The sequence below is a fragment of the Meriones unguiculatus genome, chromosome 14, assembly GCF_030254825.1.
Source record: "Meriones unguiculatus strain TT.TT164.6M chromosome 14, Bangor_MerUng_6.1, whole genome shotgun sequence".
Classification (NCBI taxonomy): domain Eukaryota; kingdom Metazoa; phylum Chordata; class Mammalia; order Rodentia; family Muridae; genus Meriones; species Meriones unguiculatus.
Window position 1 is genome coordinate 39,186,144 of NC_083361.1, and position 22,536 is coordinate 39,208,679.

The following is a 22,536-nucleotide window of genomic DNA, read 5'->3' on the forward strand; positions in this document are numbered from 1 at the left end:
CAAAATTTTGGTCACATTTCTTCAGCACAGCGGCAGTTTTCAACTTGCAGATGTTTGTATGTTTTTAGAAATTCAAGTCAAAGCCTGGTAAGGTGATTTGTATAGGACTTAGAATGTTGACATTTGAGCACTGACCTGGGCTAGCTACTCTAAACCTGAAAAAGTAGAATACTTGTGTTTTCCCCACTAACACAGAGCTCAGTAGAAAGGTCATAACACACCACAATCAGGAAGATTCAAAAGTGGTAATGACAGTTTTCAAAATAGAGTGGAAAAGCTTTTCTTCTGGGCTAAGGTGTACTTACACAATAGTAATGACAGTTCATATTTATTTTTAAAATATGCAAATAGACTTGTCTCACTTTCATCTTTGAAACTGAGTCTTATTCATTAAATATTTTAAAGGTTGATTACAATCTTGACATTGGGGCTAGTGAGATGGCTCAGCAGGCAAAATAACCTACTACCAAGCTTGGAAACCTGAGTTCCGTACTCATAACAAACTTAGTGGAAGGAGAGAATTGACTTCTGCATATTGTCCTCTGACCTCTGCATGGGTGCTATGGCACATGCATGCCCCCAAATAAATGAAAATAATTTAAAAAGAATTACTGACTGATAGAATCAGTAGCTAGATCAAGCTTCATTTATAAAAAGAAAACATGAATTATCACTTTTAAGAAGTCTTCTGTGGTATTTAAAGTTATATATATATAAAACCATGCTTCAAAATTTTGGGTTTGGAAGGAAAAATACAAAGAAGTAATTGAAAATCATGTAGAATCTGACCACTCAGAGAGGAGTTCTTTAACAGCTTTAATGGAATAGTGAAACTCATATTAAATGTCTTAATTTAGGTAACCCTAGAAGCTGACTCTGTACTAAGGATTACAGTAAGAATGACCTGTTCAGGGAGTGCTTCCAGCAGGACCATTAATTAGGTTGTGGATACATTAGATGGAGAAAGGGAAGAACCCGAGCAAAGAATTTAGATAAAAGGTCATATACAGCCTAAACCTACTGCACACTGTGGAACATAAATTATACTTTGCAGACTGTTCATTTGGTAGGTATAGAACTCACATACTATTCAGTCATGGGCTTTGGGCCATACACATGAAGTGCAGTGCAGAACCTGAAGGTAGAATCCAGCTTTCTGAATGGATGCAATGATCCTTGTGCCCCCTGTCAGAGGTGAGCCAATGTTAGGATGTTAGGAAAGCATCCATAATTTGGAGCTGGCAGCATAGTTTGGATAAATAATATTCAGCAGTTCTTATCTATGCTGGAGAGAATGCACCAGAACCAGTATCTTATTATGGAATGATGGGATTGGAGTTGATTTGTCATTCATTTCCCTTCCCAGTCAGTCCAATTCCTGACAGCAAGGTGGTTAGCTTCTGTTGCCTTGGAATAATTGGTTTGACGCTGATGTTGACAGCAGTCTGAGGCTTGACACTTACTGTTGAGGTTAGAAACTGACCATCATCCTCTACTTAAGGAATGAGAATAGAATCTGGTGGGAAAAGAGGACTGAGTGTAACAGTAACAGGATCAGTTAGTTGTTAAATCTTAGGGCCAATCCCACGTGGATTCAGGAGAAAAGAGTTTGGAAAGAACACTAGAGAAAAACAATCTGAGAGAGAATGCTAGGAGCAAGGCTGGCTGGGAAACTTCAGGAAAGGAGAGGAAGGCATGTTGCAGATAAATTACTGGAAGATGGGTAGCTGATGTCTGTGGCTCGCTTTATGCCGCCAGTGTGATAGCACTCAAACACGAGTCTTGTATTTCCTATTTATGTTTGGCATTTGATATTGTGGCTGTGCTCATCTCTGGGAATGAGTGTCAATTCTGCCAAACTGAAGAACTGGGGAGGGGGGTAGGGTGGTCAGAGGAACAGGAAGTCTCTTTGAAATATAAAACATGGTATCTGTCTCTCTTACCCTCGTGGCTGTGTACCTCTATCCTGTCTTCCACCCGCTTGTGTTTGGGACTGCCTTTTGGCATAAAGTAAGGCTCCTCTTCTTGGCTGTCTTTTGCAAAGAATGGGAGCAAAAAACCTAAATGCTTTAGATAAACTAAGAGTCCCTTCAACCTGTGAAAAGAATGTAATTAATGGGTTTATTTTAAAAAATTCAGCATAAAACTAAATGCAAATACCACTCAAGCCAATGAGGAAGACCTTAGATCAGTGAGGTCAAGAGTCTACAACAACTGAATATTTAACAACATTGCTATAAATTATGTTATTTACAGCCAGATGAAAAATCTATTTTTCATCTGACTGATGCTCTTTCGTGCTCATGTACCTTGTCTATAGTCTTGGCCTGTAAAGTTCCATATACAATTATTCAAGTTCCCCTTCATAATTTCTCCATGTCTGGGAAGAATTACTCTCCGAAGCATATTACATTGCCTGTATCAGAACAAATTTTAAAAAGAATTTCTGCACCGTATCAGCATTCCCAGTTTTGGAATTATATAACTCATTCCACCTGAATTGTAAGTTCACTGAGAACTAGGGAGACATTCTGTCCATCTCTGGTGACAAGGCTGTGGCCCGTGGAATGCTGGAACTGTTTAATAGAAGCCTTCACAAAGCGAACTATTGCATTTTACAGCCTGGAACTCAGTGTCTGACACAGGATGCCTCAGCAATCAGCAGTCAAGCTGTTGGAAATTATCAGTAGGTCCCTGTGGGCATCCCTTTGCCTTAAAACAAAGAGAAACAAAACAAAACAAAACAAAACAAACAAACAAACAAACAAACAAAAAAAACCAAAAAACAAAAGACAAACACACAAACAAAAAAACATAAAAAACAAATGGAACTTGTTGAAGCCCAGGCTGTTTTGATACACAAAGGAAGCCTGCTCTCTCTCCCTGGGCTCATCAGTTTGACTTGCAGGATTGTAATTCTCAGTGGAAATCTCAGGAAGGCTCTTAGCGTCTGGGTGGTTACCTCTGAATGCTAGCAATAAGGGACATTCTAGTACCTGTGATTGGCTTTCCAGATGAGCTAATTCTTTCCTGGTTACTTGGCTTCTAGGGTGGAGTCTTGGTAAAAATTACAGAAGGTTGCCCTCCTTTGAACTGCTCCAAAAAGGATCATATTCTTCCTGAAAATCAGTGCTGCAGGGTCTGCCGAGGTGAGTGGGTGTCGTGGAGGCCTCTGGGTGGGGCTGGCGGTAGGTGTGAAGGCTCGATGGCCAGTAGTATGATGACAGCTTGCTTTGCTCCCTCCACCCTGATTGCAGAGATTGCAGAGCCCAGTTACCTCTCTAAGATTTCCTTCTCAATTGTAAAATGAGGATAATAATAGTATCCACCTCATAAGACTGCTGTGAAGATTAAATGGGATAATGCATAATTGCGGAGCAGAAGGCCCAGCATGTGACAGACATCCAATAAGCAGTAGTTTCTATATTAAAGCAAATGATAGTTCCTGTAATAACAACAATTACCATCATTACATTTTCTTACTGAGTGGGGCTGAGCAGTATTCCTCCCTGCCTCATCCACTGGCCAGTTCTCACACAGAATGACTCAGAACTTCAAATAAGTGTACCTGCTAATTAATTCTCAGGCAGGAATTGTTTTCTCTTTCTAGGTCTCTTTCCATACCAAATTTTATTCTTATGTCTTCAATTGTTAGCTCATGAATTGATTCTTTCAGGGAAAACTAGGTGGGTTAAGAGAACCTAGAATTTTTCTTTAACACAGCAATCCAGTGAAAATCATAGCCACTATGTGCCTATCCCAAGACCTCACAGTCTCCAATACCCACTCAGCTGGAACCTCCTTAGCTGAGTTTTGGTGCTTTCTGAGTTAAGGAAGACACAGAGTCTAACAGTTTAGCTCAGGTCATGTCACACTTAACTTTTCCTCTCCTTCTTCTTCCTCCTCCTCCTTCCCTTCCTCCTCTTTTTTCTTCTTCTCTTCCTTCTCCTCCTCTTCCTTCTTCTCCTTTTGTTTTTCTAGAAAGCATAAGATTTTTCTTACTATGAAGAGCTAGAAAGTGACTATTTTAGCTCTTGCAGACTAGTTTTCACGTAGGCCTCTTTAACGTCACTCTTGCAGCACAAAGGAAGCTGCAGTGTAGGCGTACGAGTGCATCCAAAACTATTTATAGGAATGCCTTGATAGCAGGTCCTGATTGTCTGATTCTGCACCCAACACCGTTCCAAATACATGGAAAACATCTGTTATTATGATATGTGTTTTCATCTGAAGTTCTGATTACACTCAGTGGTTGGTCAGGAGAGAGTTCTGCTATATAAAATCTCATTGCGCTCGAAACACCAGATGTAGAATCAGGGACATGATAATGCTGCCATCTGCATATCAGCCCTTACTGATATACCTTTGTCCTCCATGACATTTTCCTGGAGAGATGTGAACAAATGTCTGTCCACTTTGCATAGGGCACTGAAGGCAGACTGAAGAAATAATTCTACCCAAGTCTGTCTTGGTGAACCAATGAGTTTATTGAAATGAGTTAAAGAAGCATGGGTAAGGTGTCACTCACAGGAGCGTGGCTGAGGGGGTCACTCTTTCTGAGTAGTCTAAGCCTGTTAAGTTTCAGGAATTTTTGAGCTTTGTAAATTTGGTTAAATTCTGGAGTCTTATTAGCCTCCTTCCTGGAGGGTGTGTTTCCTCTCAAAGGGAAGAGCTGTAGAGCACATGACTATAAGCTTATTTGCAGCAGGGAGATCTCAGGAATGCCCAAATATTGAATTTCAGAGGCATGCATTTATTGGGAACCAATAAGGTTGTTAGGTAGGTCTTATAATTTAATGCAAAATCCATCACGAGCTATTGTTGAGGTGCCAAGTGGGCCTCTGTTTATGCAGATCCTTTCTGATTAATGGCTTCATTAGAGCAGAAACATTGATTAGGGCACAGAAACTGAAGAGGAATTTCATGCTCTGACCCAGTTTACAATAGGTGCCTCTGCCTCTGCTTGTACTTGTCTAGAGCTTGCCCCCTTTATCAGCAGGGCTGCTGGGAGCTATCCCACAGGCACGAGAGAGGCTCCCACCAGAAAAACAATGGTGGCCTTTGCTAACTCTGGTTCAGGTGTAGAGGGACAAGAGGCAGGGGGCAGACTTCATGGTGTCCACCTTAGTCAGGGCCATGATGTGAAGCTGTGGCCCATGTATACTTTTTGCTCTACTAGAAAATATCTGGAGGAAGAGGGTGATGGTTTTCTTTGGAAATGCTTATGTAGATGAGAGTTTCTTTTGTGTTTTGAATTCTGCATCTTCCAGAAGAAATTCAGAAAAGACACAGTCAATGGGGTTTCTTGGAAAGTATGGCAAATTAGATCCTCTGTTTCTTTACCTCTCTTGGCTTAAATTTTTTAATTTTTAAAGTACATTTTCTTTTATTTTATTATTTTATATTATGTGTACAAGTATTTGGCTAGCATGTATGCCTGTGTACCATGTACATGTCTGTTGCCTACAGAAGTGAGAAGATGGTGTTGTGCTCCCTGGAACTATAGCTACAGATGTTTGTAAACTGCTGTGTGGGTGCTGGAAACTGAGCTCAGGTTCTTTGCAAGAACAGCCAGTGCTCTTAACCATTGAACCATCTCTTCTGACCCCCTCTCTTGACATTTATCTTTCAAACCTATGTGACATTTAATTACTAATTAATTCATGGGGCAGAATTTCTTTCACTTCCTCTTTCTGGAATCCTCCCCTTTTTACCAAATTCACTCTTCTATCTTCAAATGTCAACTCAAACATTCCTTCTTCTATGAAGTTTTCACTCAGGGAGAATTAGTTGGATTAAGAGAACTTAGAATTTATTTTAAATCTTTTAAATCTAATCTAGTTAAAATCATAGCTATGCAGCAGTAAGGGTCCACTAAGAGAGTTCTGGTCAACGTCTGGCCTGAGTGGAGACACAGCATTCCAGCTTGGCAGGTCAGACATGGTCCAGGAACCGCCCTGAGGAAGGCAGCTCACCTTAAGGTGTGCTAAAAGGTGGGTGGCCTCTCTAGTCATTAATGACATGCTGTACTTCTCCTTCCCAGAATTCCTGCCCTTGTTGCAGTATCTTACAGAGCCATGGCTACGTGGCTTCAGGAGTCTGTCCACTTTCTTAAATGACCCCGGGAAGGGTAACTTGTCTTGTTTCTTCTCCTCTGCCTCTGCTTTAAGAATGCTTTCCTCAATAATACTTTGGACCTTTGTCCTGCACCACTACGTGCCTCTTAGCTGCCAAGAACGTGACCTTCATGCAGGCTGCACTCAAGCGGCATGACCCTTTTCCTTCTGTCCTTGATTCTCTTCCTCTGCGCAGCTGTGGAGATTTATAGCTTCCCTGATTTTGGGATTTTTCTTTTATGCTCTAATAAAAATTTCTTTATGGTAAAAAGTGATAATAATAGCTACTATATAGAAGCCATACCTATCCCCAATCCCTCACACTGCCAAATGACCAGTTAGCTAGATTTTTTCTGAATGAACTTTGATGCTTTGAGTTAAGAAAAGCAATTCAGTCATCTAACATTTAGCTCATATCACCTCACATTTATCCTTTTTCTACTCCTCCCCCACAGCACAAAAGTCAGACATATTTATTAATAAAGTTCCAGAGATAAAACAAAGCATCGCTTTTGACCAAGAGCCTTTATAGCACTACCCACTGTCATTATCTCCTCCTCTACATGGTAGGAGCTGAGCACCCCAGAACATGAACTCAGTTCTCCATATGTTTGATCCTGGTTGGTATCATGCAACCACAAAGTGTAAGGCCAACATCAGGATAGGGGCTAGGACTTCCCCGTAAAGCATTCCAACTTAAATGATTTTTTCCAGATGAACTCGGCATTTGTGTTCCTGAACCACGTACACTGTGAATCTCACCCCATTTCTCTGAGTTCCAATTTTTCCCTTAAAAGCTCATTTAGAGGTGTCATCATGATCTCACACAGTTCTGCGAGAAACAGGCATTCTGCCATGTCATTCACTGCTTTTCATCTTTTTCCTTATGTTTGTATTTTCTCGGTGGGATCTTAGATGGAGAGGGGCCCATGGATTTCAGGGACTTCATCTAAGCTCCACCCCCAATCAGTTTTTTTCACCCCACATCCTCAAAACATAAAGAAAAAAAAAAAGCAGAAACTATTCCGTATCAATGAAAAGTAACTAAAATAAAAGATTTATTTTATGTTCAGGAGCATTTGCCTGCATGTATGTCTCTGTACTATGTAAATGGATTGTCTGCAGAGGTTAGAGTAAGGTATCAGACCTGGAGTTATAGACAGTTGTGAGCCATCATCTTGTGCTTGGAATCAAATCTGGGTCCTGCCAGTGCCCTCAACTGCTGAGACCTATCTCCAGCCCCATATTAAAGCAGCTTTTATCCTGCATATGGGAAGCCTACCTTGTTTGTTTGTGGACTGAGATCTCTTTCTGGCACTTAGAGAGAGATGTTGACATCTGATGAGATAAAATGTGTTATCTCTGGGGTTGGCTCTGCGATGAGATGATACTGCCACATGCCTTCTGCCACCCTAGTGTGACTGATGATGGAAGCCCGAATGGCTGGATTCTCTATCTTCTTGCATAGAGGGGCTTACAATGGGTGTTTTCACCCTTTCTTTCTCACTGGGAGTGTCAGGTCTGTATAATGAGGGATGTTGTCTGAGATGCCATTCCTTGGAAGTTTGAGTCAAAGCTTTTCTTCTGCTTTGGGAATTTGACATTTCCCAAGATTAATTCTTGTTAAGAATTTGTTAGGCTGTCTTACCCAAGAGGCATAGTCTGGGCACTAGAGAGAACTACCCTCCATCTCCAGGTCATTGTTTATTTGATCACCATAACAATATCCAGCTTAACAAATAACATTACTTTAAACAATCACATGTTATGATTATATATAACATATCTAATGCAAGGGACAGAGCAGACATTCTCATTATGTTATTTTTAATTTTAACTTTTTATGTTAATTACAGTTTATTCACTTTGTATCTCAGCTGTAGTCTCCTCCCCCCATGCTCCTCTCTAAGGCCACTGGTAGGGGAGGTCCTCCACCCCTTCCATCTGACCCTAGCCTATCAGATCTCATCAAGACTGGCTGCATTGTCCTCCTTTGTGGCCTGGCTAGGCTGCTCTCCCATTAGGGGGAGGTGATCAAAGAGCCAGCCACTGAGTTCATGTCTGAGACAGTCCCTGTTCCCATTACTAGGGAACCCACTTGGATACTGAGCTGCCATGGCCTACATCTGAGCAGGGGTTCTAGGTTATATCCATTAATGGTCCTTGGTTGTAGTATCAGTCTCAGAAAAGACCCTGTGCCCAGATATTTTGGTTCTGTTGCTCTCCTTGTGAAGCTCCTGTCCCCTCCAAGTCTTACTATTTCCTCTTCTTTCATAAGATTTCCTGCACTCTGCCCAAAGTTTGGCTATGAGTCTCAGCACCTGCTTTGATACACTGCTGGGTAGTCTTTCAGAGGACCTCTGTGGTAGGCTCCTGTTCTGTTTCCTGTTTTCTCCTTCTTCCAATGTCTATCCCGTTTTTCTTTCTGAGTGAGGACTGATCATCTTACCCAGGGACCTCCTTTTTGCTTAGCTTCTTTAGGTGTACAGATTTTAGTATGTTTATCCTATATTACATGCCTAATATCCACTTATAAGTGAGTATATACTGTGTGTCTTTCTGCTTCTGGAATACCGCATTCAGGATGATCTTTTTTAGATCCCACTATTTACCAGCAAATTTCATGATTTCCTTGTTTTTAATTGACCTTCTGATTATGTTCTGTATTTTTTACATTTACAACTTTAAATGATATAATATTCAGCATTGGATAATATACTCTATATTCCAAGAATATGATAATATTTAAAAAACCATTTTTCTGAGTTGTAACTTATGTCTTCAAGTTATAACTCATTACTTTGGCTATGAAATTTTTTTTTATTAAATTAGTGACATATTTCTTCTTGTATGTCTACTGCTACTTCACTGACTAATCAAGATGAAAGATACAGACCTTTGTTTTACATTGAGGTTCTTTCTTTCTTTCTTTCTTTCTTTCTTTCTTTCTTTCTTTCTTTCTTTCTTTCTTTCTTTCTTTCTTTCTTTCTTGAGATCTTATAGGTAAGCATAGTAGCATATTATGGAATTCAGACCAGGATCTTGGGTGCCTTGCTTCTTTCAAATCTTTGGTTGTATCAACACTGCAGACAATTCCCTCTACCTTTAAGGAAGATGGGAACCAACTGAACAGATAGCTCAATCCACAAGGCTGTTGGTGCAGTCAAGATGGACCTAGGAAAAGAACCACATGACAGTTTAGGAAGACACTTGCAATGGGGTCAAATACAATGGGCATAGCTGGGGGCTCTTTGCTATTGCTGTGCTTGTAGGTATCAGTCACCTGTGTAGTACCCAGAGCAACCCTGCCCTGACTGACCACCACTGCAACTTTTTTCCCTGATGTCTCAGAGCCACCTGTGAAATTTGTTTATTCTCATTGCTTTGAGGTAATGGCCATAGCAGAGGCCTGTCCATTTAGGGTGTAAGGTCAGTAGGTGGAAAGGCAGAGCAGACAGTGGAGTGGCAGCTTTGCTCCTTCCTGGAAAAGGTAATGAATGAAGGACTGAATATTTCTTAGCAGGAAATATTGCCCATGGATTTCCGGTACTCCTAGTCTAAGGCTGGAAAATAAAAAAAGCTAATAATCTTGACCGTGCATTCTCAAGACCGCTCCAGGAAAACACACCAATCATTAGGCCCATCCTGGCACCCTCAACACACTCCTCGGAGTTTTATTTCCCTCATAATCAGCTCTAATTGTATCTTCAGCATCGCCAATGACTTTGGAGGGTTTCGCTTCATGTTTATGACTTTGGGTGTTGGAAGAAAGTTCTTCCCGACATCTGTTCCAAATGTGTTTATCTGTAATTTTAATTCATGCTCACTTGCCTTGTCATCTGGCCTGGACTGAAATTAGCTGAGATTATTTGTACTATTTAAGATTTTATGCTCTTCAATTAAATCCTCCCAAAAAATCCTGCTATCATGTGAATTTCACTCCTACTCTTCCTGATCATTTCAGGTAGGTTTATAATTGAAATGATCTTAGAGAAATGACTTCAGGGTATTAGAGGTGAAAGAGATTTGGGAAAGAGGCATTTAATGAGAATGTGGGCTTTTGTGAACACAGAGGAATTAGAAGTTTTTCATGGCAGGGAGATGTTCTCTGTATGTTGACAGATGGGTCAGATACAAACCCCGCAAACATGAGCTAACATGTACCATGAAGGCAAGGCTGCAATGCAGCTGCTATGCTCTGGATAGAGGCATTTAAAATACAGCACTGTGTAAATAAGACAGTGCCCGTGGCAGTGCTCAAATGGGTGAAGGTCTCTGGCATTCCCATAAAAAGGTCCAGTGATCCACAGGGAAGACTGGAAACTAGGGTACCAGAAGACAGTAAACTAAAAAACTGGGTGTTTCCTAAGCCAAAACCTGCAAGGACATGGAACCCAGTCTCTTTTGACAGTCCTGTTCTGATGGCACAGGATAAAGGGATCTTTTCAGCCCCCAGGGCTCTGGTTTCTTTTGTGATATATATTCTGGTTGTGGGGCCCTAAGGTCATTCAGTTCTCATAAAGCATCTGTCTTAAATGATCGGTGGATGGAGCAGACTTTACCTCTGTGGCATATGGCCCAGCATGCCATTGTTCTTTGTGTGAATTGCTAGGTTGGGCAAGTCGCTGGGAATTGGAGTGGTATAGACTTCCTGAAATTTGACGTAGGGTAGAAGTGTTTGGAGTGTGTGTTTTGAATGCCCAGGTATACAGCTCAAATATAAGCTGCTTAGCTTGCTGGGGAGGAGAGCGTTGTTGGAGACCCGGGGCAAGCTGTGCTTCCCTCTATGGCAGTGGTTCTCAACCTGTGGGTTGCAATTACTCTGGGGTCGAAATGACCCATTCACAGGGTTCACGTAAGAACATTGGAAAACATAGTGATTACATCATGATTCACAACAGTAGGAAAATTATAGTTAGGAAGAAACAACAAAATAATTTTATGGCTGAGGTCACCACGACATGAGGAATTGTACTGAAGGGTCATAGCATTAGGAGGGTTGAGAACCATTGTTTTAACAGTCAGCCTTTAGCTCTCACAGCAAAGCTACATCCACCTGGGGTCAAGTCTGTTCTGTCTTTATTGTAGGAAAAGTCACGAGACAAAGCACACAGATGCTGTCTATCATTGCTGGCAGAAGCCAGAGGTGAAACAAGAGAAATGAATGGTTTTATCATAATTATGAAGAGAGAGAGATTTAGACGGTGGCACTGTGGGAGCTTCATTTTAATGAAGGAAACGGGTTTGAAAGAAACCAGATTAGCTTATACCAGTGTTTCTATTACAGAAATGCAGATGCAAGGCCACAGAACAAGTCCAGATCTTTGCCTCAGTAAGAAAGGTGTGACACCCCCAGCATTTATGTCTCCTCATTATTTTCTTTGAACACGTCATGGGCATTTGCTTCTTTGTGTTTGGGTCTATAGAGTTCCTATGACACCTCCATCACCAAGCAGAAGACCTAAGTAGATTCTTTATGCTTATTATTTTTGTTGGCTGAATTAATGGCACTTTGCTGGAAATTAAACTTAGCTTTGTGTCCTGAGTGAAAGTTCAAGCTGCATTCCAGCAGGTTGTGTGCCTTTCTCAGAGCACTGGATCATTTCACCCACTTGAGGTCTCTGGATAGGTTCTTTCTCGTCTTAGTATTTCATCCATGAGCACCATTCTGCTGAAGTTACTTTCCTTCTGCTGTTGAGTCTCCAGGCACTGAAAAAGGATGGAGTGTCTCTTAAAGTAAGAAACAAGATTTGTTTCTTTGGGAAGATGCAGGTGTTTCACATACTGGAAAACGCCAGTGCCTTGTTTCTGGAGTCCTTGTTTCTCCAGGCCAGAGCTGGTGTTCCTTGATTTTCCTTTGCTAATAGAAATGATGGCTGTCCTGTTGTATGGGTGGTGAGAAAAACTAGGAGTCACATTTGTGTTTATAAGTCTATTTCTTCCATGACTTACTAGTTCAGTCTTCATAGGGAATTCAGGTAACTTCTCCAGACTCAGTCTTTTCATCTTAAAAACACCTTTAATTCTAGCATGAGAAGACAGTGAGGATTAGCGAGTAACTAAATAAATGTCAGCTGAATGCCTGCAATGCACCAGGCTACTGTCTCAATCAGAAGGCAGACACACTTACATGGTCCTTTTCCTCACTGAGGTGAGCTTCTAGTGGGGAGATAAACATCTACTAATAAAAAAAATAATAGTCCCATAATTAGTCATTGCGATAACTGCTACAAACAAAGTCACAGCATCGTGTGAGAGAATAATGGTGTTTAATTTAGACTTGGAAAATAAGAAATGTTTTTCTGAATGTGAAGTGGGGAGAAATTGATTTATTGTTGTTTCTTTTTAAAAATCTATTATTGAGCTTTGTTCAGGTAGGGTTGACAAAAAAAAATCTGTGCATGCTTAGATTTACAACATGATGTTTTGACATATATATATATATAAAATGAAATGATTAAATCAATCTAATTAATGTATCAATGTTCTCACATATTAACCATCTTACTCAATATTTTTTGTGTGCTCAGTGGGAACTTTTAGATGAACATTTACAGGAATTTTCTAGCATATGTTATTACCATCAATAAACCTCATGCTGTGTATTACAGGGTCATAATTTACTTTTTGTCTAACTGAAATACTGCCCTCTTTGACCAAGATACACTATTACCCAATGAGTTGAATGTAATTAACTTTAATTTGAAGGCTGGGTTATTATGTCTGGGAGAGTAGGTTTGCAAAGGCCTTGAATCAGAAAAAAAATTAGAATACTAGAGGAGCGGTGAGGGTGGTAGCTCAGTTGGTAGAGAGCTTGCCTCAAACATAGAAAGCTCCTGGTTCAATTCCCAGCACTGCACAGACTGAGTGTCATGCTGTAATCCCGGTACTTGGGATCATTCTCAGCTACAGGAGGCTAGCCTAGGATATAAGGGGCATGCTTTAAAAAAGGAAATGGTTAACAGTAACAACAAATAATATTTAAAAAATATTAGAAGAGTTAAAAGAATGGAGAAAAGATGGTGTTAAGGATTTTGTTCTTAAATGAAAACCCTTGCAAAATTTTGAAGGTAGGGAAGGGGCGAAGGATGATATATGTCATTCTGTGAAGGTTAAAATGATGTTTTCATACATGTTCATACTATTTGAAGGGTTTTATTTTAGGTGTTGTATTCAGTTAGTGGAAAGAAGGAGACATAAAGAAACCAGACAGGGTACATGTGTTAAGAGGTGAACATGCAACATGCAACTTTGGTTTAAGCATCACGGTGGTGGGGAACCCGATGAGTTCTAACTTAAGAAGTCAGGTTCAGGCACTTCCTCTGGCAGAGAGAACCACAATGCCTGAAACTTCCTGCTAGGCTGCAAAACATCAGTTTCTTTTAGTTGTAATGATCAGTGTGGATCTTTTTTTTTTTTTTTTTTGCTTTTTTCATTTTTTTCTTTTTATTATTATTATTATTTACAATTTATTCACTTTGTATCCCAGTTATAGACCCCTCCCTCATCTCTTCCTGGTTCTACCCTCCCCCCATGTCCCTCTCCTAGTCTACAGATAGAGGGGGTCTTTCTCTCCTACTATCTGAACCTAGCCTACCAGGTCTCATGAGAAATGTCTGGATCCTTTTTTTTTTTTGTGGCCTAGTAAGGTCACCTCACCATGGGGAAGTGATCAAAGAGCAGGCAACTGAGTTCATGCCATTGACTGCTCCTGCTCCCCTTACAAGGGAACCCACATGGAGACTGAGCTGTCCATGGGCTACATCTGAACAGGGGGTCTAGTTCCTCTTCATGCACAGTCCTTGGTTGATACATCAGTCTCTGCAGGCACCCCTGGTCCCAGATATTTTGGCTCTGTTCCCTGTTTTCTTCCTCTTCCGATGTCTATCCCATTTGCCTTTCTGAATGAGGATTAGGTATCTTACCCAGGCTCCTCCTCCTTGCTTAGCTTCTTTAGGTGTACAGATTTTAGTATGTTTATCCTATATTATATGTCTAATATCTACTCATGAGTGAGCATATACCATGTGTGTCTTTCTGCTTCTGGAATACCTCACTCAGGATGATCTTTTCTAGCTCCCAACATTTGCCTGCAAATTTCATGATTTCCTTGTTTTTAATTGCTGAGTTGTATTCCATTGTATAAATGTACCACAATTTCTGTATCAATATTTCAGCTGAGGGACATCTGGGTTGTTTCCAGATTCTGGCTATTATGAATAAAGCTGTTATGAACATAGTTGAGCAAATGTCCTTGTTGTATAGTTGAACATCTTTCAGATATATGCCTAAGAGTGGTATAGCTGCATCTTGGGGTAGCACTATTCCTAATTTTCTGAGAAAGTGCCAGATTGATTTCCAAAGTGGCTATACAAGTTTACATTCTCACCTGTAATGGAGGAGGGCCAGTGTGAATCTTTTATGTCCTGCCAGAAGCATCCACGGGTGCCAGTTTCCAGATTTTTGAGGGTTAAACCCATGTTCTTTCTTTGGTTGGGGCAGCTACTGTTTGGTGGGTCCTAGTGAGTGTGACTGGTGTCTAGTTGGTGTCACTGGCGCTTTGAATCTACTCTCTAATGTCCTTCTGACCTTTCATTAGCTTTTACCATCACGGAGGATAATTTATATATTACTATATCTATATATCATATATATCCATAAGTGTTGCAGTTAGCTGGTCCTGACCTGGTTTCCCAGTGTGTGCGCATATCAGCCATGTAAGAGGAACACTAGCCTTTTTGCATCCTGTTGTCACCCATACCAAGGCAGGGAGAGAAACTGAATCCTTATATTGCACCTCATTCAGAGAGATGGTGATCTGAGAAGGCAGAGTTAACACCCTAAAAACAAACTGCCTTTCGTCTCAGCTCCACTCAGTTGGGTTTATAGGAAAGGGGACACAACAGTCAGCCATTCTGGAGTTCAGTCTCAGGACTCTGGTCAGGCGGCCAGCCACATTTCTGAGACTTGCTTCTGTGCCTCTCTAATTGTGTTTCTACTCACTCATTTTTCATTTCCTGGGCTCAGACATGTCATAGAATAGTAAATCTAGTTAGTGTCTGCTGGTATCAACTCTGTGGTCTTCCAGGTGTACTTGGGCTGAAGAGATAATCCAGAACAAAGCACTAATGGTGTGTATACTCGAAGCTATTAATAGCATATTGGAGCAGATTCCTTTTGACAACATGGAATAAAAACGCCTCCATCTGGTGCAGCCTTACCAGGCCACAGAGGAGGGCAATGCAGCCACTCCTGATGAGACCTGATAAACTAGGATCAGAAGGAAGAGGAGGAGGACCTCCCCTATTGGTGGACTGGGGCAGAGGCATGGGTGGAGAAGAGGAAGGGTGGATGGGATTGGAAGGGGATGAGGGAGGGGGCTACAGCTGGGATATAAAGTGAATAAACTGTAATTAATAAAATATAAATAAAATTTTAAAAACTGAAAAAAAAGTGACTGCATCATCCATCCATCCTCTAGTTTCCTTTTGTGTGTCTGAGTTTGAGTTTTTCTTTCTTTCTTTCTTTCTTTCTTTCTTTCTTTCTTTCTTTCTTTCTTTCTTTCTTTCTTTCTTTTTTTTTCATATCTTGCAGTTGAGGTAACAGTGGTATTATTTTGAACTCTTTCTCTCACTGTTGGCCAAATAACCATCACCACCACCACCACCACCATTATCTTCACCATCATCCCTATCATCACCACCAGCACCATCATCATCCCCATCATTACCACCACCACCATCATTATCTCTGTTAACATCCCCATCACTATAATCATCATCCTCCACTATCAACATCACCAATTGAAAGGGTACCAATTACCAACTTCTTTAATATATATCAGGAATGGTTTCAAGTATTTTATGTTAATTTGGCTCTTCAAAGTCTTCAACAACATGTCAGTAATGCAATCTTTCTTATTTAAAACATTTACAGAGATGTCAGGCATATTATAGGTGCAAGAATCTTATTTTTATTACTTAGTAAATAGTACTACCTTCTAGGCTAAATGGTATTGATTTAATTTTTTGAAGAATAACAGTTCTAGAATATTCTCATTAAAAGGAATTAAAATGTAGTTTTACCTAGTCACGATATTTGCATAGTTTGTAGTTTCCATAATCCATATGCCAAAATGCAAAGGGGTAATTGTTCCATGTGTGAGAGGGTCAGAGGACATGATCTCTCTGTAACTGCCTGTCTTGCTGAGGGTCTCAGTAAGAATTTGAAATCACTACTGTCATCTTTTTTTATATATACTGAGGCAAGCAAGGCAATGTGTAGTGTTTATTAGCTGCAGACTGAATTATGCATGAGATTTCTTGAACCCTAGGTGCTGTTTCCTGTGAGATGATTGTATGTGATGTAGCATAATCATTAGTATCCTCAAAACGTACGGATTTAAAGGTGATAAAGTACTGTCATGTACCTTATCACATTTGACCTATACTTTTATATAACCCAGCCTCCTAGTTCAACCCCCACATGCTGTATAGCATGTTATTGTTTTTAATTTAGCAGTCCTGAAATAGAGGGCAAGGGATATAAAGAGAGAGAGAAAGAGAGAGAGAAAGTGAGAGAGAGCGAAAGAGAGAGAGAGAGAGAAAGCAGTTATGTTAAAGAAGTGTGATGCCCTTGAGATCAGGAAACATTGTGGAGTTGGTGTTTTCCCTGAGAACAAGCTTTTTTTGTTTTTTATTTTGTTTTTGTTTTTTTTTCTAAGATCTCTGTTGATTTTCTGCATGACTTCTAATGGACAGGACAAAGCCTGGTGCTAGCATGAGATGCTTGAGTGAGAATCTCAAAGGGTGATTCCCTCAAAGGGCAAAAAGAAAACCCCTAAGAAAAGGTTTGCTTGTCAGTCTAGTGTCCTAGATTGGGGTCTACAGGAGGAAAGGTGGCATACCAGAAAGCTTAGGGCTAGATGGTGTCCTATCTGTGTGGCTCATTTTCACCCCAAGGTCAAGGTACAGTTTAAAGTGATCTAAAGTTGGTAATTCTTTCAGCCACCTGAAAGAAGGTAACACAAATACTAAAACCCAAGCCAGTATTATTTCCTACATAATCAATTTCAAACAAGGTGACCTCAAGAATGAATGATGTACAATAAAATAAAAGAAAATAAGCCAGCATCAGTGCTGCTCAGGATAAACAACAGACTGCAAAATCACATGCACAGCTGGATGGTAGTGAAAACATAAATATTTGTTTAAAGAATTAAAAGATGAGGGACTGTAAAATTGACCAAGCAGATTAAAATTAAATTATAGAGTAAATATATGAGAAAATTTTAAAATGATATGAGAGACTGAGGTAGAATGGGTCACAGGCCAAGAAAGAATTGATGAGCTGAAAGTTACATAAGGAATTCACTGGAATTTAGCAAAAAAAGAACAACAACAACAAAAAGCTATAGATCACATGACAGTAAGGCAAAGAATCAAAGGAGAGAGCCTGCCATGTGACCCAGTAGCATTCTGAAAAGAAACACTGAAGAGAATGGTAATACTAGAAAATCCAACAAAAGTTAAGAGGTGGTGGTGTACTCCTTTAGTCCCAACACTCAGGAGGCAGAGGCAGGCAGAGCTCTGTGAGTTCAAGGCCAACTTGGTCTACAGAGCAAGTTCCAGGACAGCCAAGGCTAAACAAAGAAACCCTGTCTCAAAAAACAAAAAACCAAAACTAACTAACTAACTAACTAACTAACTAACTAAATAAAATAAAATAAATAAAAAATAAATCAAAAAAGAAAGGAAGAAAGATAGAAAATCAAACCAAGCTAAGGAAATCTTCTAGTCACCAACTAAACAGCTAGATAAAGGTTCAAAATCTTTATTGACAGAAGAGTAACTGCATAGGAAGGAATGGTTATTAAATTAACAACTAACTAACAACGACAATATGAAAACTGTAAAACAAAATCGTATCTTAAAATGCTGAGATCAAATACCTTTACAGAGTAGAATTATTTTTTAAATATAAGAGTAGCTTTATTATTGATTTATTGAGGCAGTCTTGCTGTCTATTCAAGTTTGGTGTTGAACTTGTAATCCTCTGTCTCAGCCTCCCATGTGCTTGGAATACAATGTACAGTTCATGACACCCAGGTTAAATATTTGAAATAAGTTAAAATAAAGTTCAAAACTATGTGAGAATGTTTGCTAAAGAGATTTCTAGTAGGTACTCGAGGAAGTAAAATAACTATCTTACGAGGGATGGTACAGATTCTGGAAGAAGTGCCAGGCAGAACAATTTCCATTTGTTGTCAAAATTGTGTTTAAAACCCATGTCATAGGGTATATTCATTAATATTTTAGCAGCCATTTATATTTAAAAACATACAAATAATTCCAATATTGATTTTTTTATTTTTTTAAAATATTAGTTACAGTTTATTAACTTTGTATCCCAGCTGTATCCTGCTCCCTTGTTCCCTCCCAACCCACCCTCCCTCCCTTATCTCCTCCTGCCCCTTTCCAAGTCCATTGATACTGGAGGACCTCCTCCCCTTTCATCTGACCCTGGTTTAACAGGTATCTTCAAGACTGGCTGCAAATTCCTCCTCTGTGGCCTAGTAAGGCTCTCCTCCCTTGGGGAGGTGGAGGTCAAAGAGCCCGCCATTGAGTTCATGTCATAAATAGTCCTTGTTCTCCTTACTAGGGAACACATTTGGATACTGAGCTACCATGGGCTACATCTAAGCAGAGGTTCTAGGTTATAACCATACATGGTCCTTGGTTGGAGAAACAGTCTCATAAAAGACCCCTGGGCCCAGATATATTTGGTCCTCGTGGAGATCCTGCCCTCTCCAAGTCATATTAACTACCCCTTCTTTCTTATGATTCCCTGCACTCTGCCAAAGGTTTGGTTATGAGTCTCAGTATCTGCTTTGATACACTGCTAGGTAGAGTCTTTCAGAGGCTATTGCTTGTTTTCTTCTACATCCAATGTCCATCCCATTTGTCTTTCTAAGTGAGGATTGATCATCTAACCCTGGCCTCTTTCTTGTTTATTTTCTTTAGTATTTCAGTATGTTTATTCTATCTTATAGGTCTATATAAGTGAGTAATGTGTCTTTCTGCTTTTGGGATACCTCATTCAGGATGATCTTTTTAAAGTCTCACCATTTGCCTGCAAATTTCATGATTGAGCAAATGTCCTTGTTGTGTACTTGAGCGTCTTTTGCATATATGCCTAGGAGTGCTATAGCTGGGTCTTGAGGAAGCACTATCCCTAATTGTCTGAGAAAGTGCCAGATCGATTTCCAAAGTGGTTGTACAATTTACATTCCTACCAGCAATGGAGGAGGGTTCCCCTTTCTCCACAACCTCTCCAGCATGTGTTGTCATTTGAGTTTTTTTATCTTAGCTATTCTGATGGGTGTCAAGTAAAATCTGAGGGTTGTTTTGATTTGTATCTCTCTGATGGCTAAGGACATTGAGCATTTCTTTTAAATGTTTTTCTGCCATTCTGTATTCCTCTACTGAGAATTCTGTTTAGCTCTGTACCACATTTTTTTAATTGGATTGCTTGATTGGTTGCATTTAACTTCTTTAGTTCTTTATATATTCTGGATATCATCCCTCTGTCAGATAAAGGGTTGGTGAAGATCATTTCCCAATCTGTCGGCATTTGTTTTATTTTGACATCAGTGTCCTTTGCTTTACAGAAGCTTTTAAGTTTCATGAGGTCCCATTTATTGATTGTTGCTCTTAGAGCCTGTGCTGTTGGTGTTCTGTTCAGGAAGTTGTCACCTGTGCCAATGAGTTCTAGGCTCTTCCCTGCTTTTTCTTCTAACCGATTTAATGTGTTGGGTTTTATGTTGAGGTCTTTGATCCACTTGGACTTTAGTTTTGTGCAGGGTGATAAATATGGATCTATTTTCATTTTTGTGCATATATACATCCTTTGTTGAAGATGCTGACTTTTTTCCATTGAATGGTTTTGGCTTCTTTGTCAAATATCAAGTATCCATAGTTGTGTGAATTTATTTCTGGGTCTTCTATTCGTTTCCATTGATCCACTATTCTGCTTCTATGCCAGTACCATGCAGTTTTTATTACTATTGTTCTGTAGTACAGCTTGAGATCGAGGATGGAGATGTCTCCATATAAAGTTGATAAATTTTCTCTCAATGACTACAAAGAATTGTGTTGGTATTTTGATGGGAATTGCATTGAATCTGTATATTGCTTTTGGCAGGATGGTCATTTCCACTATGTTAATCCTACTGATCCATGAGCATGGGAAATCTTTCCATCTTCTGATATCTTCTTCAATTTCTTTCTTCAGAGACTTGAAGTTTTTCTCAAACAGGTCTTTTACTTGTTTGGTTAGAGTCACCCCAAGGCACTTTATATTATTAGTGGCTATTGTGAAAGGTGTTGTTTCCCTAATTTCTTTCTCGGCTCCTTTGTCTTTGGTATACCGGAGGGCTTCTTTTTTTATTTTTTTATTTTTATTTTTTTTTGAGTTAATTTTATATCCAGCCACTTTGCTGAAGATGTTTATCAGCTAAAGGAGTTCTCTGGTTGAGTTTTTGGGGTCACTCAGTATACTTTCATATCATTTGTGAATAGTGAAACTTTGACTTCTTCCTTTCCGATTTGTATCCCCTTGATCTCCATCTCCCTTACTTGTCTTATTGCTCTAGCTAGGACTTCAAGTACTATGTTGAAGAGATATGGGGAGAGTGGACAGCCTTGCCTTGTCCCTGATTTCAATGGGTTTGCTTTAAGTTTCTCTCTGTTGAGTTTGATGTTGGTTATAGGCTTTCTGTATATTGCCTTTACTATGTTTAGGTATGTGCCTTATATCCCTGATCTCTGTAAGACTTTAAACATGAATGGTGTTGGATTTTGTCAAATGCTTTTTCAGCATCTAGAGAGATGACCATGTGGTTTTTATCCTTTAGTTTGTTTATATGGTGGATTACATTGATGGATTTCTGTATATTGAACCACCCTTGCATGCCTGGGATGAAGTGTACTTGGTCATGGTGGATGATATCTTTCATGTGTTCTTGGATTCAGTTTGCCAGTATTTTATTGAGTATTTTTACATCCATGTTCATAAGAGAGAAAAGTCTGAAGTTCTCTTTTTTGTTGTGTCTTTGTGTGGTTTATGTATCAAGGTGACTGTGGCTTTATAGAATGAGTTTGGTAATGTTCTTTCTGTTTCTATTTTGTGGAATAGTTTGGAGAGAATTGGAGTTAGCACTTCTTTGAAGGTCTGGTAGAATTCTGCACTGAAACCATCTGGCACAGGGCTTTTTTTGGAGGGGAGACTGTTGATGACTGCTTCAATTTCCTTGGGGGATATAGGGCTATTCAGTCTTTCTACCTGATCTTGACTTAATTTTGATAGATGGCATCTATGAAGAAGATTGTCCATTTCTTTTAGATTTTCAAATTTTGTGGCATGTAGGCTTTCGTAGTATGACCTAATGATTGTTTGGATTTCCTCAGTGTCTGTAGTTATATCCTCCTTTTCATTTCTGATTTTACTGATTTGGATAGATTCTCTCTGCCATTTAGTAAGTTTGGCTAAGGGTTTGTCTTATCTATCTTGTTGATTTTCTCAAAGAACCAGCTTTTTGTTTCATTGATTTTTTGAATAGTTTTATTTGTTTCTAAATGATTGATTTCAGCCCTGAGTTTGATTATTTCCAGCCGTCTTCTCCTCCTGGGTGTATCTGCTTCTTTTTTTTTCCTAGGGTTTTCAGTTGGGCCATTAAGTTGCTTGTATGTGATGTTACAAATTTCTTCTTGAAGGCACTTAGTACTGTGAATTTTCCTCTGAGCACTGCTTTCAATGTGTCCCATAAATTTGGGTGTCTTGTACCTTTATTTTCATTGAATTCTAGGAAGTCTTTAATTTTCTTCTTTATTTCTTCCTTAACCCAGCTGTCAATGAGTATCAAGTTGTTCAGTTTCCATGTGCACGTAGGCTTTTTTTTATTTCCATTGTTGTTGAGGTCCAGCTTTAGTCCATTGTGGTCGGATAGAATACAGGGGATTGTTTCAATCTTCTTGTATCTGGTGAAGCTTGCTTTGTGACCAACTATATGGTCTATTTTGGAGAAGGTTCCATGAGGTGCTGAAAAGAAGTTATACTTTTTTGAGTTTGGGTGAAAAGACCTACAGATGTCTATTACGTCCAATTGATTTAGGGACTCTGTAAGTGCCTTTATTTTCCTTTTTGGTTTCTGTCTAGTTGATCTGTCCCTTAGTGAGAGTGGGGTGTTGAAGTCTCCCACAATTAAGGTATTGGGATCAATGTGTGATTTAAGCTTTAATAATGTTTCATTTATGAATGTAGGTGCTCTTGTATTTGGGGCATAGATGTTCAGAATTTTGAGGTCCTCTTGGTGGACTTTTCCTTTGATGAGAATGTAGTGGCCTCTTTATCTTTTTTTGAT

General features: G+C 39.6%; 1 protein-coding gene across 3 annotated transcripts in view; it reads left to right on the forward strand.

Moving 5' to 3' along the window:
- The window catches only part of Nell1 (neural EGFL like 1), a 951,197-nt gene that overhangs the window by 269,979 nt on the left and 658,682 nt on the right, over positions 1–22,536 (forward strand). For all 3 annotated transcript variants that reach the window (XM_060367221.1, XM_060367220.1, XM_060367223.1), the window contains exon 11: positions 3,050–3,149. In XM_060367221.1, coding sequence (XP_060223204.1) covers positions 3,050–3,149 — 100 coding nt within the window. The remainder of the gene's footprint in view (positions 1–3,049; positions 3,150–22,536) is intronic.